Source organism: Hyposmocoma kahamanoa, unplaced genomic scaffold (genome assembly GCF_003589595.1).
Source record: "Hyposmocoma kahamanoa isolate Upper Pololo Valley unplaced genomic scaffold, ASM358959v1 65, whole genome shotgun sequence".
Classification (NCBI taxonomy): Eukaryota; Metazoa; Arthropoda; class Insecta; order Lepidoptera; family Cosmopterigidae; genus Hyposmocoma; species Hyposmocoma kahamanoa.
In genome coordinates, this window is record NW_020653853.1 from 12,022,796 (window position 1) to 12,050,646 (window position 27,851).

General features: G+C 36.0%; 5 protein-coding genes across 7 annotated transcripts in view; 1 reads left to right on the forward strand and 4 right to left on the reverse strand.

Moving 5' to 3' along the window:
- Nucleotides 1-1,249, reverse strand: part of LOC113231561 (ralBP1-associated Eps domain-containing protein 1) — a 7,112-nt gene extending 5,863 nt beyond the window's left edge. For both annotated transcript variants that reach the window (XM_026465899.1, XM_026465898.1), the window contains exons 1-2: nt 928-1,249; nt 431-841 (exon numbers count right to left, since the gene is read on the reverse strand). In XM_026465899.1, coding sequence (XP_026321684.1) covers nt 431-841; nt 928-1,077 — 561 coding nt within the window. In that variant the 5' untranslated portion in view covers nt 1,078-1,249. The remainder of the gene's footprint in view (nt 1-430; nt 842-927) is intronic.
- Nucleotides 1,250-7,723: 6,474 nt separating this feature from the next.
- On the reverse strand, nt 7,724-10,066 carry LOC113231457 (glyceraldehyde-3-phosphate dehydrogenase 2-like). Its single transcript, XM_026465783.1, has 2 exons — nt 9,952-10,066; nt 7,724-8,942 (listed from the first exon to the last, which is right to left on the reverse strand). The coding sequence occupies exon 2, from the start codon at nt 8,935-8,937 to the stop codon at nt 7,939-7,941; it is 999 nt and encodes a 332-aa protein (XP_026321568.1). The 5' UTR covers nt 8,938-8,942; nt 9,952-10,066; the 3' UTR covers nt 7,724-7,938.
- A 1,065-nt stretch (nt 10,067-11,131) lies between these two features.
- LOC113231525 lies at nt 11,132-13,208 on the reverse strand. The gene is made up of 5 exons (XM_026465848.1): nt 12,895-13,208; nt 12,467-12,550; nt 12,103-12,180; nt 11,779-11,829; nt 11,132-11,454 (listed from the first exon to the last, which is right to left on the reverse strand). The coding sequence occupies exons 2-5, from the start codon at nt 12,543-12,545 to the stop codon at nt 11,132-11,134; spliced, it is 531 nt and encodes a 176-aa protein (XP_026321633.1). The 5' UTR covers nt 12,546-12,550; nt 12,895-13,208.
- A 7,013-nt stretch (nt 13,209-20,221) lies between these two features.
- Nucleotides 20,222-25,400, forward strand: LOC113231452. 2 transcript variants are annotated; one of them, XM_026465776.1, is made up of 7 exons: nt 20,222-20,349; nt 20,623-20,746; nt 21,047-21,162; nt 21,611-21,713; nt 22,492-22,652; nt 22,855-23,015; nt 23,097-25,397. In XM_026465776.1, the coding sequence occupies exons 1-7, from the start codon at nt 20,266-20,268 to the stop codon at nt 25,006-25,008; spliced, it is 2,661 nt and encodes an 886-aa protein (XP_026321561.1). In that variant the 5' UTR covers nt 20,222-20,265; the 3' UTR covers nt 25,009-25,397. The 2 variants fall into 2 exon arrangements, with proteins under 2 accessions (XP_026321561.1, XP_026321562.1); XM_026465777.1 differs by lacking the exons at nt 20,222-20,349; nt 21,611-21,713 and having other exon boundaries at nt 20,632-20,746; nt 23,097-25,400.
- A 284-nt stretch (nt 25,401-25,684) lies between these two features.
- Nucleotides 25,685-27,851, reverse strand: part of LOC113231455 (PI-PLC X domain-containing protein 3) — a 17,104-nt gene continuing 14,937 nt past the window's right edge. The window contains exon 7 of the mRNA XM_026465780.1: nt 25,685-25,980. Coding sequence (XP_026321565.1) covers nt 25,731-25,980 — 250 coding nt within the window. The 3' untranslated portion in view covers nt 25,685-25,730. The remainder of the gene's footprint in view (nt 25,981-27,851) is intronic.

Sequence of the window (27,851 nt, forward strand, 5' to 3'; positions counted from 1 at the left end):
ATATATATATGCAGTAATCATTAACTAATTGTATGGGTACATTTCAAGTACATCAGTTATAGGTCAAGATTCTAATAACTCTCACATAAACAGCTTATTGTTCAGGATAGATAGCCATTGCAGAGATAAGCACTGCAGAGAATTAATTACTTTGTGTTATAATGAATAATGTTTTGCATTCTATTTTTGTTAATGTTTTAATTTAATTAATGCCTCTCTATTAAAGATGATTTTGGGCTGTCTTACAAATATTATTTTGAGAATTTAAGAAATTTGTACATTTAAATATGGCTTAATATAGTTTCTTTTGAAATAAAATTTATATTAACACAAATATTATACATTTCCCTATGAAGCTACTCATTATGAGACTGTTTTCAGCTTGACACTACTTATAAGTTTCTACATGTATACTTAAATTGTGACTTACCCCATGAGAACCTGATCTTTGTGACAATGTTTCAGATTCCATCTCCGAGTCTGTACTCAGTGCCTCGGTATTGTCATGAGACATGGTTTGAGGAACATCACTATCAGAAAGATTTGATGATACTCGTATTGGTTCATAAGCACCCACATTACCGGAAAAGTTTCTTTCTCTTTTGGAGATATGTTGTTCTTTTGGGGAATTTGATAACTGTATTAAGTCAGCATTTGCTTCTGAGTTGAGTGCCCACGTGAACCGCGGCAATGGTAAGTCTAGCGACGTTGATAGCAGGTCTGGCTTTAAAACCATGTTAGATTGATGTGCAGCTATTAATTTCAATGCTGAATAAAATTGTTTCCTATTCATATGATTCAAGGACGCACAGCTGTTCGGAGCCACGCTTATATCCATGATCTGTAAAACAATTACACTTCATAACCACTCATTCACAAATAAAACCTGTTATTACTCTCACCACTCCAAAGGAAAGCGACATTTACCTGTTTGAGAACATCGTTAGGGATATTTGATGATCTAAATAATTCCGTTGCTTTTAAAATTGGTATTTTCCCATTGGATTCCTCGTCACAACATAAAAACAAATCGCCGAAATATCTCATTTCGGTCTCTGTCAAATTGAGATCCTCCATTTTAACCAAAAAATCACAACTATTTAGACTTATGTATTGTTTTTAAGATTAATAATAAATTAGGCGACATAAATAACGATTATCTGTTAATGTAAACCATATTCATTGATAAATAGACGGATTTGAATCTTGTACATTGCAAAATTTACACGAAGCAAACGAGATAATTGTCGGACTGTCACTGACAGCTGCCCGATTGTGGAGCGGCCATTAATTTGTAGGGTGGTAATTTTTAAAAACCGGCATTTCTAAATCCACTTATCTATAGGTAAAAACTTTGAGGGTAAAAATAAATATTTATTACGTACTAAAATAAATTTAGAAGACTATTGTGCCTTTTTCCCATCCTCTAAGGTTGTGGCACAAAATAATAATCATAGGCGACATTATAGTCCATTTGTTTAAGTACTTAACTAAATGTAAACAATCAAGATACATCTTTTTATTGAAACACATGCTTTACAAATCAATAGGTATAAAAATAGACATGCAATTTCATATGAAGCTAAGTATTTGTATTTTGTATTTGAAGGTAAGGGAAAATCATTTTATAAATGTATATTTCATTAAATAGACATCTCAAGATTGTTTACATTTATTTAAGTACCTAAACAGATGGACTATAGATAATATAAATCGGGTAACTGTACCTACTTTTGCTAGGCCAAACACAAATGTCTGTAATTAAATGACAAAAGAAGCAAGTCTAAGGCTCAACTCGCACTGTGGCAGAGTATATTCATCGCATGTAGTATATTCATCTCTATTTTCCCATTATTAAGGTACAAATTTGTGTTATGCAAATTGGAAACGGGCGTTGACGCGAGTCGACTCTTGAATGCAGTCGAGCGGCTTCGCGCGTCGCCGCACGTCACTTGAGCATTCACTTGATCACACTGATGGTGCACTGATCCGAGCGCACTAACGTGTCGCCAAGCGTTGTAGTTGAAAAACAGGACGCGACGCGCCGCTTCGACTCTGCGCCAGTGTGAGTTGAGAGTTAGACAGCGCAAATTTGAAAGATAATGTCGTAGAAGCAAAGGATGGAAAAAAAATAAAAGATAGAAAACAGTTCGGAGAATGGAAAAAATGAAGACAAGGAAAGAGAATCATAAATGTCCAAATTTTTTATTGAAGTGTAAAGCAATTGGATGTCGTTTAGAGGACTAAATTAGGCATCACCAAAGATTGCAACGTGATTACAACTTACGAGATGTAGGTAGTTGTCACTCCCAATTGTTGTGCCTTCAAAATAAATCCTTGGTTCTTTGTTAATAGCTACTTTGTCGAAAGTGATCGAAGGTCGGCGCACAATGTACCTACCCCTTTATCGCAATTTTTTCAGTCCTCTGGATGGGTTGCTGTATAAATTTGAAAATCATAGAGATAGAAGGAAGACGTGAGGGAAGAAGTTATTCCACTCATTAGAGTACTACTACCAATACGAGTATATCCATCTCATCATCAGTCCTCACAAATTGAGGTCGACCAAAACAAATATATAAGTAAGCTCGATTCCACGTGTAGTTATTTAGAGACCCAGTAATTTTCGGACTAATTTATAATGATTTCCTCTAGCAAGTGAGGATATAATAAAAAACTAAAGAATGAAGAAGAATGTGTTGGTACAGAAAGTACCTATTAATAGATTTTCATGCATTTTTGTTTACTCTAGCTTACTCTTAGCCATTAAACAAGTTTTCCATGACAACTTTTGCTTCTTAAATTAGACGAAGTTCACTAGATTTTCGTTCTTCTAACTAGAAGTAATTTTCGCAAAGAAAATATAAAAATACACACAAAAAAGAAATTCAAAATATTTACGTTTATTTGACCGTCTTTTTTCTAATTACGGTATACAAGCACCTACTTATTAAGCCAGGTTTTCACTATACGAGTGCTCTCCACAAATTAGAAAGATAAGTAGGTGTACTCGTACAAGATAGATCGTATGGAAGTCCATTCGGATTTTGGTTTACACCTTATGAGTTAATCAGCGTTGCAACCCTCTTTCTGTGGCATATAAATGATATGTTGACTCCAGGTACCTTTGGGTATGCTGATGACAGCACAGATGTGGACAGGTACTTGACCAATGCAAGGGTCAGTGGAGAAGAAATCTAGTCTTGTCGAGAGTCCACGGTTAGTCATTTGAATTTGACACTTAAGGCAGTCAACGATTGGGACGATGCCAATATTGTCATATTAAATGTTACCAAAACGCAGGCGTGTCTTTTCTCTACTTAACGGAATCCCTTTCACGTGACTCTGACTTTTCGTGATATATCCATACCAATAACCGACCGTCTTCACCTACTTGGAATGGACCTGTCATCCAATCTGAACTTCGGAATATACATTGAATCCACGGCCAGAAATGCCGCCAAGAAGCTTGGCATCCTTTCCAAGGTACGGCGTTACTTCACACTGGGACAGTCCCATATCATTCTATATATGTTTTGTTTATAGTGCCCCTCCTTATCAACCTCTTGGTTATGCAGGATGGGCACTATTAACTGTGCGCGCACAGGAACCTTACAGGTGCAGGTTCTGACCCCAGATCAGCCAGTGTACAGGGTTCTCACAGACCTCTGTCACTTGACTTCATCCGGTTCTTCGAGAGGCTAGTGCCTCAGGTGAGCCGCCCCGGGTGCACGTACAGTACCCTACCTATTTTCCCGATAAGTACAGGAGCTGTAGGCACGCTCACTTCCCATTGCGCATTGCACTAGCAGTTGCCACCGCTATTCCGTTCACACCGGGACAGTTGCTTCAGCTGTACCAAGCACAAGTCCGGTCGTGTATGGAGTACTGCTGCCACTTATGTGATGGCTCTGTGAAATACCAACTGGCCACCTTGGATTCAATAGACAAGCGTGATAAGAGGCTTATAGGTTACTCGGAATTAGTAGAGGCGAAGCTGCAGGGCCTTGAACACCGCTGTAGAGTTGCCAGCTTATCGGTATTCTACAGAATATGCCACGGAGAGTGTGCGATGGAATTGCATAATTTGATTCCGCCTTCCCCTTTCCATCATCAATTTTGTAATAATACATTTGAATTAAAATTTTAATGTAGTTTTTAAATTCAGGATAATACATATTATTAGATAAGATTATCATTTCCGTTATTAAGTGCTCCGTAAGCATAGTATAAAAACATATACAGTTCCCCATAAAAGGGTCGTTTGCCATGATTCCAGTACTCTACTTAATGCTCAAGTCAGGACTTGAGTATGATTTAAAGCACTAGATATTAGGGTCGTATTGCCATGCTTGAAATCATACTCAAGTCCTGGCTTGAGTATTGAGTAGAGTTCTGGAATAGGACCCTGAATCACAAATATTTATGTTCAAAAGGGTAATATTATACGACCTCTCTGAATAATTTCAGGATTTTGCCAAAACTCGGAACTATATAAGAACAAGAAGTTTTCGAAAATACTATTAAACGGCTTTAGGCTTTAAATACATATAGGCGAGGAGAACCAAATAACAATCGCGACTGAAATAATGCTAGAAGAAACTTTTATCTTTCTCTCATGAAAAATCTGTGTTTTTGAGATAATACCCTGTTTATCTGAACCAACGAAATGCTGAAGTAATCGCGTAACATACACACAAAAAAAATATGAATAGAGAACCGTCTCCTTTTTTGAAGTCGGTTAAAAATACGTTAAATATACTTATTCCTTTTTTAATCATCATCAATATTCAATCAGTCATCAACCTTATGTTGCTGATGTATGTACCTACATACTTACGGCCCATTCGCACGAAGCGCTTTGTTTATAGTCCTTCTAAATACGTACAGCACAGGAATGGAATACGGCAACTATAGAAATATACGATGTGTTCTCAAATTTTAAAATCGTCATATGCTTATTCTTTAAGTTGACTTTTGCATTAGCAAAAGAGCTTTTTAAAATCGAAAAAGAGAAAACTGAAATTAATTACACTCTATATTATTTTAATGGCAACCAGAGAAGGGATTACCAATGAGGAAGAAAAGTTGCTAACAGATGTACTGCATGTCTTCAGAACGCGTGCAGATTGGGATTCAATCGAGATTTCGACTGCAAGCGTTGCCTGCAGTCGAGGTGAACGATAGCCCGAGAATCAAAAACAATGATCACATTTTTTTAAGAGATGTATGTTTTTTCTTTGTCTGAAACAACTTTTTTTTAAATAGGTATCGGCAATATGTAAATATTTTATAAATTATTGCCTTTTCTTGATGGATTCAATTAACTTTGCACAATGATTATAATATTTTTTGTAATGGCTTTTGTTTACATTTTTGATCGCAAATCCCTTCGCAAAGTATAGTCGTGGTCTTAGAATGCTCTAAGGTCGTGGTATACGGAGGTAAGTTTTTTGACAAATTAAAATGGACAATTTCGATAGTGATAAATGATAATACCTCTGATATGTTTGTTTTTTAATAAACTGAACTCCTGAGCGAATCGCACGCTTAGATGATGGAAAAAAATAAAGTAACGCACGGCGATAACTGCTTGCAGTCAGTGTCAACTGCATGAGGTTGTATTATATCTCGAAGTAAGTCTCAGATCTGGAATACGATCCTAAGGGTCTAGGGTCTCTACTCAATGCTCAAGTCAGGATTTGAGCAGACTTGCGTATGATTTCAAGCACTGGAAATACGACCCTAATAGCAAGGACTGAGTATGATTTTCAGTGCTCACTGCAATACTCAAGTCAGGATTTGAGCAGACTTGAGTATGATTTCAAGCACTGGAAATACGACTATAATGGCAAAGACTTGAGTTTGATCTCTAGTGCTTTGAATCATACTCAAGTCTTGACTTGAGCATTGAGTAGAGTTCTAGAATACGACCCTTAGAGGATAGAAAAAAAAGAAAGTAAAGTAAAGTAAAGTTTCCATAGTCTAAGGAGTAAGTAGTGTCTTTACTCTGAATATTATATCGACTTAAAGTAACATTAAAATTTAATCCATCAAAGAAATTGCCATTGACGAAGATGTAGCAAAAGACAATGATTAAATAAAAATAAATTAAGGTGAACAATGGTAAGCACAACCGGAATTAAAATACTGTAAAGAAATTACAAATTAAAATCTAAGAGGAAATTGCACGAGATGCTGGCGGAAGAAACCTTTAATGATATAAACCTAATGGAAATATTACATACATAAACAATTTTAATTTTTAAAATTTAATTTTTCAAAAAAATATTTATTTTATTTCTTATTTCCATAACATGTATCTACAAGCCAAACTGTTGCTTATTCTCAAGGCAGCCATTGTCTACCCCTGACCTTTCAAGTGCTTCATCAACAGAAATGGTCAAATCCATCAAGGAACTTTCAAAATCGGTAAAATCCTAATGCTATACATTTGCGGCGGAACGGAATGAAGGCAAATTTGTGTACGATATTGTAATATGTACATAGCGTTTTGAGCTTTAAGGTGTATTGTATAACGTACAAACTTGATACCTACCAAACATCGCGCGTCTTCCGCGGAATTCTCGAGCTTTCGCCCAGCCGGGCCCCAAACCGGCCCGCCAGCCGGGCCAACAACTGGCCCCCCGACCGGCGCCCCGACCGGCCCACCGACAGGCCCCCCAACCGGCCGGAATTGATTTTAATTGCAATTAAAATCAATTCAATTGAAATCAATTGCAATTGATTTTTTAATCTGATTGAATTATTGATTGAAATTTAATTGATTAACGCCCAACACTGGTCTTATATTCTGCATTACCTCACAGAAAAACGAAATCCAAATATCATGGAGTTTTGAAGTTACAGCCTTTCTATTTTTGAACTACTTACTATCTTACTTTTGAACATATTACGGTAAAATCTTCCAATAAGATTATAGACTTAATAATAGCAGAAAGTTGCTTTGATATAACTAAAACAAAATTTATAATTTAAGAAATTTGGTTTCAGCACGAAATCAAACTACACCTAAATATAGAAAACATAAATCGTCAGTCAAATAATTCTCTTTAAATTTTACATTCGTTTTTTTTTCAAGTCAAAATCAGAAATTTCTAATGACTAATAAATATTTTCTTGAATCTAGAGTAGCTTTATGACATATATAAATTAATTTGCTCTTGAATTAAATATTTCGATCTTATAACTAAAATACACTTTTGATACGTTTTTTTACTATTATCAAGTAATTCTTCTCTAGCGTCTGTAGGGAGAGGATCGTTTTGTTGGATTTATTATAAAGACTTCATAAAAAGAAATTTGTCTTTTCCTAAGCAATATTTTTACCGTGTAGGCAGTGTTTGTAGATCAGGAACGAAAGGCAGCGAGGTTGATGACGAGGTAGCGATGACACTACATTAGTAGTTGTATAACCACGAGCTACACTCAGATCGTGAGCGTCGCCTTCAAAAGCCCTGTTTTTTTTAATAATATCAAGTGACGGGAAGAACAAGTCGTGCGCCTGATGGTAAGCTACACGCCTGTAGATCGTTTTACGCGCGTAGTTGCGACACGTTTCACTCCACTACATATTTCACACAGGTAAAAATAACTGCACTTGTTGGAGGAGTCGAAAGATGGAGACCAGAGATATACATATGTATAATTGAAGTAAAACAAAAATAATTTTCGATTATGTATTATTTCAATACAACGTTATTACACGTGTTGTTAATTTCAACTTTTGATATAATGCGCTGGACACATTTACACTTACTCTTATTAGATTGTAGAACAAGAATAACACATACATATCCACTACTGTCAAAGTAGCAATAATTTATATTTTTAAACAGCTAGATATACTTATGACATAACATGAAAGTGCAGTTAATCTCGACAAAATCATAATCACATCTCTAGAAGTTGTATCGTTTAATCCCTGGTCTGGATGTACTTGATGAGATCAATGACTCTGCTGGAGTAACCATACTCATTGTCGTACCAGCTGATCAACTTTACGAAGTTGTCATTCAAAGAGATACCAGCAGCGGCGTCGAAGATCGACGAATGTGTGTCACCAATAAAGTCAGAAGATACAACCTGATCTTCGGTATATCCAAGGATACCTTTAAGTGGTCCGGCCGCGGCTTCCTTCACTTTCTGTTTAATGGCATCGTAGCTGGCAGGTTTGCCTAGGCGAACAGTCAGGTCAACTACGGAAACATTAGGGACGGGGACGCGGAAAGCCATACCAGTCAGCTTGCCGTTCAGAGCAGGAATAACTTTGCCGACGGCCTTAGCGGCTCCTGTAGAGGCGGGAATAATGTTCTGCTGCGCACCACGGCCATCGCGCCACAGTTTGCCAGAGGGTCCGTCAACAGTCTTTTGGGTGGCGGTAGTGGCGTGTACAGTGGTCATAAGACCCTCAACAATTTCAAAGTTATCATGAATGACCTTAGCGAGAGGAGCAAGGCAGTTAGTCGTGCAAGATGCATTGGAGATGACCTTGTGTGAGGGGTCATAAGTTTCGTGGTTGACGCCAACGACAAACATAGGTGCGTCAGCACTAGGAGCAGAGATGATAACTTTCTTGGCACCACCCTCCAAGTGAGCTGAGGCTTTGTCTATGGTGGTAAATACACCAGTGGATTCAACAACGTATTCAGCACCAACCTTAGCCCATGGAATGGCTTTAGGGTCTCTCTCAGAGAAAACTGCGATCTTGTTTCCGTTGACAACTAGATGTCCATCTTGGGCCTGAACGGTTCCCTTGAAACGACCATGAGTGGAGTCATATTGGAACATGTAAACCATATAGTCCAAACCAATAAATGGGTCGTTGACGGCTACAACTTGAGCTCCTTTCTCGATGGCAGCACGGAGCACCAGGCGGCCAATGCGGCCGAATCCATTGATACCGATCTTCGACATGTTTCCTGAAACAAAATGAAATTAAAAACTCATTATTTTGAAACCTAGTACCCTTTAGAGACATTAAAAAGAATAATTCTATGTTATCATATTATGTTGGTGGTCTACATTTTGATTTAAGTGTATCATTAACTGATAATGAAAAAAATAGTTGGATTGAGCAATTTCCAGTTTTTTTTTATTTATGTAAAAATGGTCAGTTGGTGAGACCTGATTAGTATCTTAACATTGGTACTTTGCTATTGATGAGTAAAATTATTAAATAAAACTGGAAATCACATATCGGCTTTGTTGGAAAACCTTCTATTGCTAACACAGCTTCTATGAAAATTATCTATGACTGTTTTATGTTCTTTGTCAAAAAGAATTACAGAATACACATTTTCCTTATTCAGAAAACTCACATTGTTTTTATTTTTTCCCTAGTGTTTAGGAAAGAAAAAATGTCTACTGTCTTTACAGGCTTATACATTAAACGTAAACCTACAACCTAAAACAATTAATATAAAATATGCATTCAATCATATAGAGACAATAACTATAGTCAACAGATTGTAAAATAATTAACTTTTATGGTTTCCAACTATTTTTAAATGGAATACACTGGAAATAAACACAAATTCAGCTAATAAAGAAATTTTTGACCTTGAACAGTGTCTAGGACTTATTAGATGATCAGATAATTGTGGGATGTGGCTGTGTTAGTACTTTTATACCGGCATATGGAGGTCACGTAGAGGTCATTCATTAGAACCGGAAAATACACGAAAAATTGGCCAAAGTATTTCGTAATCAGACTATAAAATATGAAAGAAATGATCCAAATACACCAAAACAGCATAACACACGCAAAAAATATATTATTAAACTACAAATAAATGATAAAGTAGTAGCGGTTACGTTAATGATGATGTAAATGCAATGTCGTAAAAATTACTCAGTAATCGTTCATTAAAGCTTGTTGAAATAATGAATACATTATTAAATTGAAATGCAAATCAATGTAACACTTACCGGGAGGAATTTAATGCAAAATACTTTGTAGACACTGCACACGTACACCAGACGTAAGCTCCGCTCAAAATGGAGTTCAGAAATGTCAGGTGAAGGACAACGCGATGTAACAGATCGATGACGCAAAGATTTGCAATAATCAGAGCTGTGCATCAGAGAGACACATTTTGTTAACGGTAGCGGTTACAAGTTGTTTAACGGAATTAAAGATTATGTCGTTTATGTGACAAAAGTATGGTATTTCAATACCTATTTATACAAATATAAGAATAATGCCTGGTAAGTGTTAGTTTCATCTACAAAATTGGTTTTAGTTAAATTATGCCACTAATTTAAATAAAGGCACGTCTATGCTATTCTAATCTATGATATAAAAGAAATGTTTCCCAATAGGGTTGTGCCGATCATCATGCCAGTAAATTAACCGGTGTACCGGTAAAATTTTTAATTTTTCCATTCGTGGTATTTCTAGCTTTTTTTCGAAATCTAATGGAAGTAGGAGCTTTTCAAAAAAGAAATATATTCCATTGTATATTTTTAGCATTTAGGAAATCTACAATCCATCGAATATTATTATTTCCTTAGTGGCGACCACCAGGCCAATTATTGAATTAGAGCCATAGTCAATAAATCCCTTCGCAGTGGAATTTTTCCCAAGTCGTGGAAGTGCGCTGTTGTTTCGCCTATTCCGGAGAAATCAAGGGTGGAAGGGTATGCAGATAATCAATAGATGGCGATGGAATCTTCTTTTCTAAGGACACAATTTTTATATAATTTTTCAGAACCCGAAATATATTTCATAAAGGCAGGAATTTACTTCAAACATATTTTTATTTTTATATAATTTGCATTAAAATTACGAAGGCTTAGATTAAATTATTGTAACACAGAATAAAATGATGTGACGCATTTACTTTGTTCTTCATTAAGATTGTATATTGCATATTCCCACTATTACGACAGAAAAATAATTATAAAAACAATTAGGTATTTTGTTATCTCCAAACACATTGGAGCACAGACTACTTAGTGAACTACGTTCAGACTGCTCACTGTAGTACTTTTTTTTCAGTAGTAAGAATTATTTTTAATCTGTGATACTAATGTCGACTGACATTCCATTTTTTTTTTTGGTAGACGATATTGTCTTGCAAAGGAGCAGAACGTATACATCCATACTTTAAAAAAAAAAAAAGGTGGTTAGGGGTTCCAGTTCATTTATATAAAATAATACGATAAAATAAAATAAATAAAACAACTCAATATTTGTTATGTTGTTGTTGTTTTTTGCATAAGGATTCATTTTATTTGTTAATTTTTCGAACAACATTTTCTTATTAAACTGAAGGGCTCTCTTAGCTCTTCGATGAAAATCGGCCTGCTGTTTAGACTTTTTGTATTCTTTATAAATACTTTTGCATGTTGGTGACAAATCTTTTACTTTCGTGATTAAACGTCTTCTCATAGGTTTCGGATCCTTAGCAATTCTGACTGTATCCAAGCCTGGAAAACACAAAAGTGAATGATGAAGTCAAGTTCTATGGAATGTAAAACATTATAACAACATGCAGCTGCACACTTACATATTATGTTGTATGTTACAAGTTTGTTGAATGAGCAGTTGCAAAGAGAAAAACCAAACATTTATTTTCGACTATACATAAGGTTATTAGAAGAATATACTAGGTTACATAATACAAAGAAAATTAATGTCTGAACTGGGAACAAACTCAGGACCTCTGCATATCCAGCATGGAGTAAATAAAGGTTCATTGCAAACATATTCATGTGGTAATAATACAACAATAATAACTCAAAATCACTTACCAGAGGCTTGAAATGCTTCATTCATCACTGGTTCAATGATTACAGGATTAACTGAAAAATAATTAGGTACTGTTGAGAAACAAGATGTTTCCATCATATAAAACAGATAGATGATGTTTATAAAATAGATCACAATAAACATACATAATTAACATCTACAATAAACGAGGTATTGTGGGAGAGATTGTAGCACCATTTGTCCACACTCACTGATGGTCTATAAGTACAAGTTGCTTCAGAATTGTGTAAAAAATGAAAAGTTGACACACCGTTAAAACCTTAACTATCCTTTATAACTTGAGTCCAACAAAAAAATTCCATTACCTAAGTCCTGTTTAGGCAGTGGAATTTGCGATGGGCCAGGCACATTCTGAGACTCACTGGAGCTAGAGGCAATTACTTCTGAAACGTGAGAAATTACACACTATAATTTTATGCAAGTCTCTCCTGTAGGTATTTTGGTATTCTGTGTGTTTATGAGTGAGAGTTAAATAAATGTGATAGGTGATAGTTGAAAATAATAACTTGCTATTTATTTGCAACAAGCATTATGTATACTATATTATCGCATACTATAATATCGAACCAGTAAAGGGGCCAATATGTCAGAATATAAATTTACATGCAATAAATCCATTTCAACAGTTTTACTAGAAAATGTTACAGTAATACAAACTGCATTACTAACCTTTTAGTGGTTCCCTTTGAAAGTATGTGTGGTCAAAGTGTCTTTTACGCAAGTAACTATGCTCCAAATCAATATCCATGTTTTCTGTAAGTGCAAAATAAATAAAACAATTAATATTAATAACATTAAAAGTTATTCCTACGAACTAGGACACATCCGGGTATAAACACTAACACATGCAGGTATAAACAAACAATTGAAAACTCAATACTATTTCTTTAGTTTTAAAATTAAGTAAGTACTTAAATTGTTATAAGTTATTAACACTGGATACACCAACGTCGGCAATTGCGAATTTGTTTCTTAGATGACGGTTATAGTTATTAATATTTTATTTCTACAAAGCAACTACGGGCTAAGCTCATATTAAAAGTCTGTTAGGACGTAGAGATTAGAAGGCTATAGTAAAGTCTGTACTTAAAACTTACCGGCATTGTCCTGTGATGGTATTCCAGAGGAAATCTCGTCTTCGGTAAACAAAGATGGATATGCACTGCCTATGAGACGTAATTTCGGCGTAATAAACCTCTTTTCAAAGTGTTTTTGACATACAAAAACGTTTGAAAGTTCTTCTGGTGATAACTTTTTCAGATTATCACGATTTAGTTACTTTAACCACTTCATGAGTCTTTTCTCAGTGCGAGGAAAATGATGTAAAATAGCGTCCTGTCGTGAACTTTTACATACACAGCACTCGTACATTTTGTATGAAGCAAAATACAAACACACAATACAGAATTAACGGAGAAGATAAGCACGTCACGTTTTCACTCGATCCGAACCTGTACAAACAAGCTACAAGCCACTACAAGGTGAAAACAACAAAACAATAACAAAGTGTAAAATACTACGATCACTACCCAAGATGGCGGAAAGGCTACCTACGCCTGCGGCAGCCAATCACAGCAAGGAAACAAAAATGACAAATGTCATTATTCATTAAAAAAGATGGCCGCTATTGCGAGCGGTTTTCTATAGGTAGATTACCGGCCGTGCATTGGAGCTTCTGCGTCAGCATGCTTTTTTGACTTAATTTTTGCATAGGTAGTTGTCAAATGCGTTTTTTTGCTTTAATTTTCACGTTTCTCAAAAATTATTTTCTCGAAAACCTTTGGCGTCCTAAAACTGAAAATTAATTTGAACGCCCAACTCAACGTCACGTATGCTACAAAGTTGAGCCTTAGCGGATGTTTGTAATTGTTTTATATTTCATTGTGTTTTTTAAGTCACGTCAAAGTTGATTACGATTGAATAAATGTTTGAAAAACAAATATACATGATTTGAAAACAAAAAATTGTTTCGTTTAAAAGTATTGTTAGGTGAATTTAATATACTTAATAAAAATAAAATGCCCCCGAGAACCCAGTAGAAAGAATGAACCTATAGATATATGTATGAACAGGAAAGAAATAGCTCCGGTGTTACCCTCTAGCTTAGGTACGATTTGAGCTGATAACTCTATATCAGTATATATAAATGTACTCTTTGCGGTCAACTGAACTAGGTCGGTCTTCTAGTTCAAGTTCCTTAGTTCGTCTTGTCCTTGCGCGGACATTGAACGAACGTTCCAAACTAATATATTAGAATAGTAATTTTATTCACATGAACAACGGACTTCTAGTATTATGAGGTCAATAGTTACACTGTACTAAATATTTAAAAATACAATTTGTATGGAATCAGTACATAGGGCGCACTATTAACCGGCCGATTTCTATATTGCCCACTTTATCCAAGATCCTAGAAAAAATATTAAACAAGCGTCTAGTTAACTTCCTCGAAACAAACAACTTGATATCAGCTGCCCAGTATGGCTTTCGCGCAGGTATTTCAACTGCAGATGCTGTCCATGAACTTACAAATACTATTGTAAGTAGTCTTGATGAGGGGAAGAAATGCCTGGCTGTTTTCCTTGACCTCGCCAAGGCTTTTGACACGGTTTATATTCCTCTCTTGCTGCACAAACTTGAATCCTTCGGCGTAAGGGGAGTGCCCCTCCAGCTTTTTAAAAGTTATCTTACTAGTAGAACCCAAAAAGTAAAGATCGGAGATTTTATTAGCGATGGACTGGAAGTGACTTATGGGGTGCCACAGGGCAGTATCCTAGGCCCCACTTTGTTTTTAATTTACATCAACGAACTCTGCAACTTAGATCTTGTAAATGGTAAAATTGTGACGTTTGCAGACGATACAGCCCTCATCTTCGCTGACGAGAACTGGAATGAGACTTTCCTTAATGCTCAAAAAGGTTTTCATCGGGTTCACAAATGGCTTCTCGATAACGTCCTTACACTAAACGTGACCAAGACAAAATTTGTAACTTTTGGACCTAAAAAGAATCTCATTCCACACGAGTCACTTTCCATTGTCGCTCAATCGTGTTCTGATTTCAACTCAACATGCTCCTGTCCTGCACTTTTAAGAACTTCCACCATTAAGTACCTTGGCATCCTACTAGACCAAACATTGAGTTTCAAAGAACATTATGAATATGTTGTCCTCCAGACTACGCAAATTAATATTCATATTCAAAAATCTACGTCACGTTGCTGACCGAAAAATCATTAAATCAGTGTTTCTAGCTTTAGGTCAATCCCTGGTAAACTACTGTATCACTTCATGGGGTGGAGGTGCTAAATCTCATCTGATGGAAGTGGAGAAAGCACAAAGGGCAATTCTTAAGGTGTCGGCGGGTCTTCCCTTTAGATTCCCTTCAATAGACCCTTATAACACCTGGGATCTACTGTCAGTACGCCAACTATTTATTGTCGCCACCGTGCTCAAAAAACATAGTGAGCTAACCTATGAACCAGACAAACTTGTTTGTAAACGTAGGACAGATATAGTTTGTGCCAGTTATTCCTGTCGCCTTAGTCTCGCACAAAAGTTTTACTACTACCTTGGTAGTCGACTGTACAATAAAATAAACGGCGTACTAACAGTATATCCGCTAACAAAAACCAGATGTAAACAAGAAGTGGTAAAATGGCTTAAATCATTGGACTATGACGCGACTGAAAACCTATTGCGTCCCTTACTATAATAACAATTTGCACATTCACATACCTACACTCAAATACACAATATACACACGCGTAGGAAATAACCCCTCTCTTTATGTACATACAGAACTACTCTTTAATCTGAAACATTTTTTTGAATGTCTTTAACTATTAAATTTTTGTTTTTGTTTTCTCATACTTCCTTGAAACTATATTTTTGTAATCCATTATCTATAAGTGTACCTACATCTACATGTGTTAGTTTTTAGTTCTTTGATTAAAATTAATATAACTTGTTTAAGTGTAATTGTAGTTGATCAAAAAATGTATATACATGTACTCTAACCTATTTTTAGCAAAGTTATATTTTACTTGTCTAATTTTCATAATTAAGAGTTTAGTCTAATTTATTATAATCCGCGTAACGGGGATCCTGGTGACCTGTATTACAGGTATCTTTATGCCTATCTCAGGCACCAGTCTCTCGCAAATAAGGTTTAATATTAAACTCATTAGTCAGTAAGCATCTTTTGTTTAAACTATTCACCTTGTATGTTGAGAGAAAATAAATAAATTATTATTATATTATATTATTTTTATTATATTACTATAAGTTTGCGAAACTGGCCAACATAAGCAATATTTAAAAAATAATTACAGCGTTTGAAAATTCATCTCTTTGACTGTGGAATACAGTCAGTTTCATCTGACTGTCACTTGTTTCTACATTGTGGCGTCATTTTAGAAATTGGTTGTCTACATCACCATGGATTTAACTCGTGAAAATTTTCGTAGTACGATTTTATATGACTATTTTTTTATTTTATATGGCTATGACGAAGTTTAACTTAATAGCTCAGCGGAGCTTCGCTCGGCTTCAAACTGCTTTTGGCGATGAGGCATCATGCGAGATGACTATTTATAGCTGGTTTGCAGAATTCAAACGCGGTCGTGTGAATCTCAGTGACGAATTTCGTGATGGTCGCCCGTCCACTGCTGTCAACAACAAAAACATTGATATTGTGCGCCGTGTGATCAAAACAGACAGGCATGTGACATACCATGAGATTCGGGCATCCTTATGCATAGGCATGAGTCAAATACAATCAATACTACACAAACATTTGGGTGTGAAAAAGGTGTGCTCTCGGTGGATCCCACATAATTTGACCGAGGCTCAAAAACAGGTCGCGTCACTTGGTGCCATGCCATGCTTACCAGATTCAACGAAGGGGCGTCAAATTTGGTGCGGGACATAGTAACAGGTGACGAAACATGGATTTATGGTTACGATCCCAAATCAAAGCAGCAATCGAGCGTAAGGGTCTTTCGAGATGAGCCGAAACTAACCAAGTGGCGCGCGTGCAAAGTGCCTCTAAGCGGATGATTGCTTCTTTTTTTTTATAATACAACTTGCTTTGGAGAATCGTTGTACCGTGAATTGTGATACACGACCATTTGTTTGCCGGAAGTTATTGACAAACTCCGTAAAAATAACCGTAAACGCCGTGTTGTCTTGCACCACGATAATGCCAGTTCTTACACGGCCAGACAGACAAATGAATTTTTGAAGGTGAACAATTTGATGTATGAAGAATTTGTTTCAGAGATTGTCACGGAGGAGTGGCATAAATGTTTTCAAAATTGGTTCATTCATAAGCAAAAGTGCATTAACGCTAACGGAGAATATTTTGAGAAACAATGAATTCAGTTCAGACCATTTATAGGATTTTTTCTTATTGATTCCGGAAACTTAAAGTGCGCCACACGTACTATTGATTTTCCTTCATATTTTACAGGTTTAAAGACAGTAATTCTAACTAAATATCCTTTTTTTTACAAAACAAGAATTTTAGTTAGAATGGTGTGTTTAAAAATCAATATTTAGATAGAATTATTTCATATACACGTAGGTTGATATTATTCATACAGATACCTACCACACCTACCAAAAATATGAGCACTTACTTTTTTGCAAGCTTACATATATACATAATGTAGATACGTATTAGAGACTTAAAACGAGCTGTCAACGTTCAATCGTGCATCCCACTCGAACTTATATGTACTAAAAGAAGTGAAAGATCGCTTTTTGTCCCGCTCGCACCGTTGCTACTGAATAAAAGACAGGTGAACTATCAACGCGAACAGTTCCTAGTTCGTACTGAACTAAAAAGAATGATGAACTATTAAAACCGTGTAAAACGAACTAGTTCATGTCGGTCAGCGTCGGGTCGGGAATATATTCCTAAGGCGATTAACGCACTGCACCGCGCCCCGCGACGGTGAGCGGGACGCGGAAACGCGCGCGGTGTCGGAGACGCAGATCTACGCGCAGTTTAATCTGCGCGGGGGCAGCCCCGCGCCAATTAAAGTACTCGCTTCGTAGTTGATCGCTGTAGTGATTTATATGTACCTGGGATCGAGAGAGAGAGAGCAGATTAAGTTTTCAACTATACACGTATGTCAACTGAATCTTTTGATTATTTGTTAGGGAAAATCCGAACGACAATTACTGGATTAGACACAAATTGATTAAAAATTTGCGCGGTATTGCGGAGCGCAGTGTGCCATACCCTGCGGTTCGCCGCGCCCGTCGGCGCTGGAACGCAGTAAAACAACGCGCGCCACGCTCCCACGCGGAGAAGCGTTGTCAGTGTGTTCGACGGCGCGTGTTTTCCATACAAACTGAGGTACTTCAGTGAAACGTTAAAAAACGCAGTTCGCGGGGCGCGGTGAAGTGTGTTAATCGCCTAATAGTTCGTAGTTCATGAACTATACAAGCCTAGAAAGGGCTACCATCTTAGCATTACTCGTCATATTGATAAGGGGTTGCCAAAGTCAATGGGGGTTGTTTCAAACATTCCGCTTCTAAAATTTGGAATGACCTTCCTCCTTAGACTATGGAAACTTATTTTTTTCCATCCTCTAAGCCTACCTCCTCGTTCGTGCGGCAGCGTCTCAAACATTGCCAACTTTTAAACATAAATGTTTTCTGTGGCTGTTTGAAAGCAATCTCGGGCTTTAAGAAGTAGCATAACATTAGTAATTGTTGCTTATTTCAAATTTTAGTCGCTTAGTGCATGTCTACAGTTATTTTAATTTTGATTTTTGTTATAAGTAACCTTAGAATAATAACGCATAGAAACCTAGCCCGCACACGCTAAGTGAGGCAAATTGTAGGGCGCCCTATGGGCCTACACGAGCGAGCGGGCTGTCAGTGTTCAAGGTCAAGTTGCGCCGCGAACTGCTCAAAAATTTTTGCTAAAAATGACGAAATGAGCGGTAATTGGGTTTAAAAATAGGTCAGACAAATATAAAATATCACTAACATCACATTCCACAAGGAAGTAACGCGTTTGAACTTGTATTTTTATGTAAATATTCACTAAAACAGAAAATTAATTTCGTTGCAACAAGATACGAAAATGTTGCAAAGTAACGGTTTTTTTCTCCCCATTTTGCTATTCTGTTTCAAAATAATTATATTACGTAATTTTTTGAGAATAGGCAGTATCGCGACGGTTGCAAAATTTCTACAAATGTACACCGCCGCAACAACATTGTAGGGAATTTACGTTAGCTATTTTCACGAAATATATTTAGTATTTGCCTTCATTAGTTTCATGTGAAAAATCATTATTCTTGTTCATCATTTAAAAAATTGTCTTGCCCAGACTCAAAAGTTCTTAGCTAAAATTATTTCAAAAAACTAACACTGACTAAAAAGTCATCGTCAAGTTCTCCAAAATCGTGTATAAATAACTTTCAGGTTCAGGTTCTTTATTGTTATCGTGTACTTTTCATGTAAACATACCCACAGATAATATCAGGCTATTTATATATTCAAATTCGATAGTCGCACTTAAACTCGCTTGTAGGTTTTTGTTCATGTATGAGTTAAATAAAAATTGGGTAGTATTTAATAAGGTGCCTACAGATTTGCTCGACATTGTCGATCGACGGGAACGATTGAGAATTATAGACGTTTTCGAGGAGTTTTAGAGTGCTTATTACGAATGTAGCATTAATTTCTAAATCCAAGATGGTTGACAACAATTTTTAAAAATGTATCTTTGGTAAACCATAAGGAAATGGCATGTATATCTGAATACAAGATGGCGGACAAGACTTCTAATTCTTCTTCTTCTAATTCTTCGCCATCTTGGATTTAGAATTATGTGCTATGTAATATGCTTGAAATGTTATTCCATGGCATCATTATTTGTATATTTGTGTGCGTGTCGACGAGCGTAAATACAAGTTGCTTACGCCTACATGAATTTGATTTTTGCCTCACTTGTGACAGTTCGTTTTTTATGAAACTATCATTCTATGCGTTATTATTCTAAGTAAGTAACATGTAAAATATTTATTATTATTTGAATTGTGGTGTTCCACATTATAACGGGTCATGACCTCCTTGTGAGTATAGTGTTCTGTGGTCATGACAGGATAACAGCGAGGGCTATGTACTCAACATAGTCCTCAGAGGCCGAGTCATGGACCCTTTTGAAATGCTTTTGTTTTATATATATATATATATATATATATATTTGTATGCTTCTTTTTTTAATTTAATTGAATTTATTTTTATAAATTTTTTCTTCTTTTGTTTAAAATTTATGCATTTCATATTTCAAATAAAATTTATTTTTAATAAATAGATTGACATGAACTTGACAATAACATTGCTTGACAAGTTGACATGCCACATGTGACATTGGGGTAAATTCAAAATATCTTTTCGCCTTTGTCATGTCCTCAATTTTTTATACATTGCAAAATTTATAGTAATGGTTGTAAACGTTGGCATTAATGGGTTCGGCCGGGTCGGCAGAGTTATTTTCAGAACTTGTCTACAGACTTCTGATATTGAGGTTTGATAGTATTTACATCTCTGCATACATATTTATGTGTATCTGGTGCCTGTTAGAAGGGGACGGAGATATTTATATTCAATGGGCACCGACCACATGTTATGTATAAACTTCAATTTTTCAGGCGTTCGTTTCATACAATACCTACATACGTAGATAGATACCTAAAAAGATACATTACATAAATATATGTTAACGATCGGTTATGATAACGGACGTAAAAGTTTATTAAATCGTAACAAGATCACAAACATTTTATCTCCTTGCTCTCAGATAACTGCAATCAATGACCCGGCTTTAGACGTAGACTACATCTCATACTTGATTAAGTATGATTCCACACACGGTAGACTGCCGGGAAACTTATCTCATACTGATGATGAAATCAAAGTTAATGGTAAAGCATACTAAGTATAATTAATTAGAACCAGGTTTAGGTAATGAACAGTGAAGGGAATATCGTGACTGCATGTCAAGGGATACTTTACGTTCTTTAATAAAATATATAATCATATTTAACCCACATTTATGGCCCTTTATATCCATAAGGAGACGATATATTAGATCATTGTCCATCATTGAAAATTTCTTGTTTAATGAACTGTGTCTGAGATCAAATACTTACTCTTACAAATTCCACCCTAGAGTACTTATATTCATACTGTAATAAAATAAAATCTACTTCCACATCTCGCAGACCATCGAATCAAGGTGTTCCGGCAAAAGTACCCCGTCTGTATACCATGGTCCCAAGCGGAAGTTCAGTACGTCGTCGAAGCCTCAGGAATGTTCACGAGTATGGAGAAAGCTTTGGTAAAAAAAATAACAAACTTTGTATTTTGTTGTATGTCATTTAAATTTAGATGTGTAACATTGTAGTTTGATGTAAAAATGACTTTAAGCGTCTATATCCCGATATCGCGAAAACTAGTGGTATAATACATAAATTAATAATAATAGTGCTTAATACAAATATTACATGTTATTCTAGTAGGATTTATTAAAAAAAACGAAAAAATTATCCGTAGTCCTGTTTTCATAATTTTTTTTTGCAGGTATGAGGAATAACGCAATATTTCAACTTAGCACTATGTGGTATGATCAATTAGTGTGTAGTGTTTTCAATAATAGTAAAACTTTAACGTAAAAATGTCGAGTAACCTCATCTTTATTTGTCAATATAAAAAGATGTAAACTTGGAGTATCAACTTTTTAAAAGGCAGTGTAATAAAAATAAGACTAAATTGCTCTCGTATTCCAGGGTCACCTGGCGAGCAAAACGGTGAAGCGGGTCATAGTCACCGCCCCGAGTGCAAATGTGCCCATGATTGTCATAGGAGTAAACGACCAAAAAATAGAAATTGGTATACACGGCAAAATTATGATTACATGTGATAGGCCAGCCAAGCCTGTCACATATATCTTTTTTTTGGTACTTGTATAACCCGAAGAATTTAATTTACGCCTCCTTAGGATCAACGATATGTCGGGTGTTAATTACTCAATTAACAGCAGAGTGAGCGCATATTGCTAACTCTGACGTGTTTCCACAGTTCCCCGAAGCGTATCCGAGCGAGGTTTTAAGTCAACTTTTACGGATTCTACCTAATAATAATGTTTGTGTCTATGCGTAAAGTTACTTCTATATTTTTTGCAATATTTGGTCATCTTCTTATGGGTTACAAAAAGGTTATACAATGTTTATATTTAAGATAGTAGATTGTTACGCCCATATTTTAGTCAATAATATGTTTGTAATTTGTTGTTATCAATGTTTAAATTAAACCTAAACTCTCAAGTATTTTATAACTGTGAAAAATAAGTATTATAACAGGAAAACTGTAGTCTTCACCTGCCCCGATTAGGAAGGCGTGAAGTATAGGGATTACGATTTGAGACTTGAGTAAATGACCATCTTCAAGAAACTCCTTAGATGCTAAAAAGTTACTACATTGTTACACTTACAATCTCGTAATCTTTACACTTTATTTTCCTTTCGTTATTGAATTGTACAATCGTTTGTGTACAGAAAATTACCTGTAATGATTGAGTGTTGTTTTTCTAAATACTAGAACATCAACGATATCAGGAAACATTTGATGAAACTTAATACCTTCCCTAACATCCTGCACTGATTTATAGAACAGAGAGTAATATCCTGTGGTTCGAGTACTCTGTACTGCCTGGCGCCAATTATCAAAGTGTTGCAAGAGTACTATGGCGTAGAAGCAGGTTTCATCACTAGCATCCACGCTATGACGCCGTCTCTCAAGCCTTTAGACGGACTCTGCCTTAGAGGAAAGGTTCTATACGTTTTCAAATTAGTTTGCTATTTTAAAACGTATCCCTGTCTCTTTCGTTTATCATCCAAAATGTGGAATATGATTCAGTCAGATTCAAGGAACACTGTAATTTCTGGACCTGACTTTTATACAAATTTTATTGTGCGAAAGAGCAACGGAGAAGAGAATTACAAATCGTTAGTTCGTCATTTATTATTAACAGCACTGGCGGGACCACCGAAGTATACTACAGAACATTATCCCAGCAACGACTGAGGCTTGTAAGGCGCTTGGCAAGATCATCCCGCAGGTGCGGGATAAGCTCTCCGGTTTGGCCTTCAGGGTGCCCATCGTTAATGTGTCCGTCCTCGATCTTACAATACGGTAACGATGTTTTATCGCAGTCACTGAAGTGTTATTAGCTCATACATAGGATATTTTGATGCTGTTATTTTTTATGTTCAGGCTTCTCAAACCTACTACTATTGACGATATCGTCCGTAACATTGAACGAGTAAGCAAAACTACAATGAAAGACATTATAACAACCTGTAAGGAAGAAAGAGTATCTTCAGATTTCATGAACGAAACTCATTCGTGCATAGTCGATGCAGGATCCAGTCTTCAGCTTGCACCTAACTTCTTCAAAATCATTTGTTGGTACGAAAATGAATGCTCTTACGCCTGTCGCGTAGTAGATTTAATACATTTATCTGAAAAACAATTTGAGAAAGCAGAGGCAAATAGATTAGCTCAAATAAAAATAAAAATCTCAAAGGGGCAAAATGTAAATCAACAAACCGAAGATAGCTTAAAAAATATACAAGAAAGTTGTCGAGTGTTTGAACTAGAAACTAAACCAACAGACAAGAAAAATATTAAATCTCCACTTCGACCTGTACTTTTAAAGAAGCCTATGATCTTAAATCACAGCGCTCATTCTTCTACAATTACTGCTAGCGAACCCAATAAAAATAAAGTAGAACTATTCAAAATTTGGAATGACGAAAATATTATTAATAATGCAAACAATGTACGCCAAAACAGAGAGTCGTTTTTTCAAACGTGCAATAAACCAGGTAGCGGAGTAGGCAATACACAAGAACGCCTGGAAAAGGTGAAAGAAGAATTTTCCAAAATGGTCAGTATAACTGAACTTTTACTAAAAAAGTCTTACAGCAACAAATTATCATTTAACTTTGATCCTCCTAAGGAGAGTTTAGACATAGTGAAAACAGGGACTGATATTAAGGAGCCCGTGCAACAGGAAAACAATCAGAAGTATATAAAGCTTGATATGAGCGGCGACGGAAAGATAAGTGACAGCACATTACATTTAGGTTGCAGCAAAAACACAGTTCCAAATGTTTGCGACAAAAAGATATCTGACTTAAGTATGGTTGAGACGATAAAGTCTTTACACTCAATAAATAAGAATTTCCTGTTACCAGGAAAAAAATCGCCAATTCACGGGGATCCCATAGCTAAAGGTGATGCGGAAAATAAAACAACAAAAAACACTGAAAGTACCACCAAATTACCCAATAAATCCATCGCTTTTAAAACTCAAATGTCGGATACGTTTAGTAATATAATAATGAAATTTCATCTTCAACCAACTGTAACTAGTATGAGAATAACAAATAAAGACAACACTAACGAAGAAACCACAAATAAAATAAGTCATGCCAACGTTGACGTTAACATGCCTGTACAAATCCTCACTACAAGTGAGCCTAGCGTTGATATTGAAAAGAATACCGCCACGCGTGAAAATGAACAACATCTGGAAGACGTTCAAAAAAATCAAAAAACGATAAATGTACTTGATAATATGAAAAAAATAAAGAATATTGATCGTATAGGTGTGGAATTAAAACGTAGGAGTATTGTACTATTTCATGAAAAAAATAGTAGCGCTGATACTGGGAAAGTATTTTGTGAACAAGTCTGCATGCAATTTGATGATGGCTTCCAAGAGCAAATGAAAGTTACTGAGGAGAAAAAAACCATGCATACTTCAATACCCTCGCCCTCGTCTGCCACATGCACGTATACAATGAATGCTTCAAGTGCGGTGAAAAAACATGATATTTACGATAAATTAGATAGTCCTGATGGAACGGATTCGGATAACTCTCTGAATGCAAAAAAATCACAAGTGATACACATTGCCGATTTAACTAATTCTTTGGATGATTTGAAGCGCCTTGATAAAATTTGTAGAATCATAGAAATGTCGGACGAACTTTCGGATAAACTGTTTTCACCACTTGATAATTACAAAGCTGAAGGTCGCACTAAAAGATGGTCTTTCAAGGATTTGTGTGATAGAATTTGTTTAGATGAGTTTAGCGACCAAGTATTTGGTAAATAAAATTAATTCATATACGAATAAATGGGGTGGACTGGGAAGATTTGAACCACAGATCACGTTCTTAATCAATGCACGGGTTATAATTAAGTGTACGTGTATTAAGACATCTTAAAGCATCTCGTGCAAACTGATTTATTTACTGAAATGTTTGGATGTATTAAAAATGCCGAAGTAATAAATGTAGCATAATCTTGTAAATATTTTCGTTATTAAATTGTAATTGTATGTGCTTTCTTTATCCGAGTAAAGGTATGTGAAAGTCTCGAGCGATTGTAGCTTTTGTTCGTCGATATCGCTATATTTGCCTAAAATTACTTGGAAACTTTAAATTGAAATGGTCTTCAATTATGAAGGGTTTTAACATGGTTCAACAACCCCCAATGTAAATTAAACAATTTCCAGTTAAGTAAAACTTGCAAACGTGTACAGTTTTAAAATATATTTTTATATGATAAAGGCACTTGAGATTCTTATTCATCACCTTAATACAATCATTTAACGAAATTAGAACACTTTTATGGAAAATATTGTACTTAGCTGCTGTACTTATTAAGTAAATAAAAAGTGAAATATCACAGGAATGCAACGTCAATACAACAAATATTAAATAATATATCTATAAAATAACATCCAGGTACGATCAACTCCGTAAATGCAACCAGGCAAGAAAAAAATCGGAAGCCAATAATATCATTTAAGGCAGTATTCAGTCTTACCGAAAGCTAACCGTAGTTATGATATACTAAGTCGGTGTTTCTGAGCAGTTTCAGGTTGAGTTGTATGATAGCTCTAGGGAAAAGAGCGTCATCCAATTCGACGAAGTCCGCAATGACGACATTGACGGGCGATCGCGGTACGGAATCGTGCACCGTCGCCGGACGTTGCGGCGGGCCCGGAGAGAACTCTGATAATATTGGAAGCACATCCTTTAGCACCGGCTTTGCACATTTGTCCCGTAAATTTGATAACCATCTGTAATATAAATAAATATCAAATAAACACAAACTCATAAATTAATGTAGAAACTAAGCGATTAATTTGCGTATTAGTGAGGTTGATCGTATTATTGTGTGACCGACGACGAAGTTAGGCACTCTATAGGTATCGGCGCTGCGAGGGAAAGAGGCCGCAATATTTTCACTCCGCTTTGTCACTTTTGTGTCAACCTTGTTAGCGTTAGATTCAAATAAGGTGTATTATCAAACTATAGTCCCTACTCCAGTATGGAGGAGCTGTTTTTCTACAATTTACACTGTTTAATTTAATTGATTAGAGCATTGACTTACCAACAATTTTTTTTTTTTTATAATATCAAGTGACGGGTAGAACAAATTGTGCGCCTGTCGGTAAGCTATACGCTGTGGCAGAAGCTTGGCGGCAGAAATAGGTGGCAGTACTTCCCTGGACGAACTCTTTCACAAGGAGCTCTACTGCTGCTAAATTTCACTCTGCCTCATTGGCTTATAACAATTTGTTGGTAGGTCAATGAGCCAGAGTGAAGACAGTATAATGAGGCAAATATGGTAACTTGATATAAAAGTAGTAGCGCGACTTATATGTGTGCACCCCCAAAAATGCGCTGTATACGGAAGCACACATTCGCATAATCTCGCGGTGCACTCGCGTTGTATAGCGCTGGTTGTCTCACGCGCCATTAACTGTAGAATTGAAATGGGCGGCCGCTTGATGTGGAAACATCAAATAAAATAGTAAACATGTTTATTGTCGTGTTTGTGGTAGTTTGAACAAGAGTGCCTCAAAATCATAATAGTTCAGTTTCATAGAAATGAAATAATTTCTATTTCGTAATCATACTCCATAATCAAGCTACCAATCCTCAATGCTGGTATAAAAATATCTGCTGCATTTAACACAGGTTACTCAATACAGCACGAGAATCCCGTCTTACATATTGTTTTCAAATTACGTTTACAACCTGTACTAAAATAAATAATATAACAAGGCTCCGAGTGAAATATCTTTTGCATTGGCATTTACGCGCCTAACAGACGGGAGGTCCTCATTTGTTCTAATTATACTATGGTATAATTCCACTTAAAAATCGAACGTTCTTCAGTAAAAATTTTAGTGATAATTATATTTTTGTTTTAAATTTTAATCATAAAATAAATAATGGAAATCGTAATTATATTGTAAAATAATCGTAAGTGTTCGGCTTGATGCGGAATTTTTGACACCAACCGGATATTATGGTGTAATAATATCTAGGTAGGTAGGCTCATAGCCTCGCACTAGGAAAATGCTGTGTCGCGACTCGCGGGTGTCACGGACACACACACACACCGACAACCATACATTACACTCAACCTCACGTGAGAAATAAATGTAGGCATGTAGGTCATACAAATATTTCTCCCGGATCAGAAATCGAACTCAGCATGGTAACCGTTCGGCCACGGAGGCAGTTGGATATAAGATTTGATTTTTTTTAATATAATGCTTTGTAATGCTCTCCAACTGTGATCATCAAGCACAAACTGCACAACTGATGGGCAGTTCGGCCAGCTGTTACAAGAGCCGATGAACAGCAAGATTCTAGAGAAGAGGTAGGTGATATTACGGCGAAGTAATACAGTATGTTGATTTGCATTCTCGCCATATTTAAGTTAATCATAGCAATAATGCTAAATCATCTAAAAATATTAAAAAATATATTCTGGCTAATTGTATCTAGTAAAGTTTCTCTAGTAAATTGTCTCGAAGTCGTGTGTACTACGCAAGGGCAGTGACCCCGCCACCCGCTTCACCGAGCGATATGTAATCTGGCTCGATCGATTATTACCCTATTTTTTACATAATCGATTTAGTACACATCCGTCAGA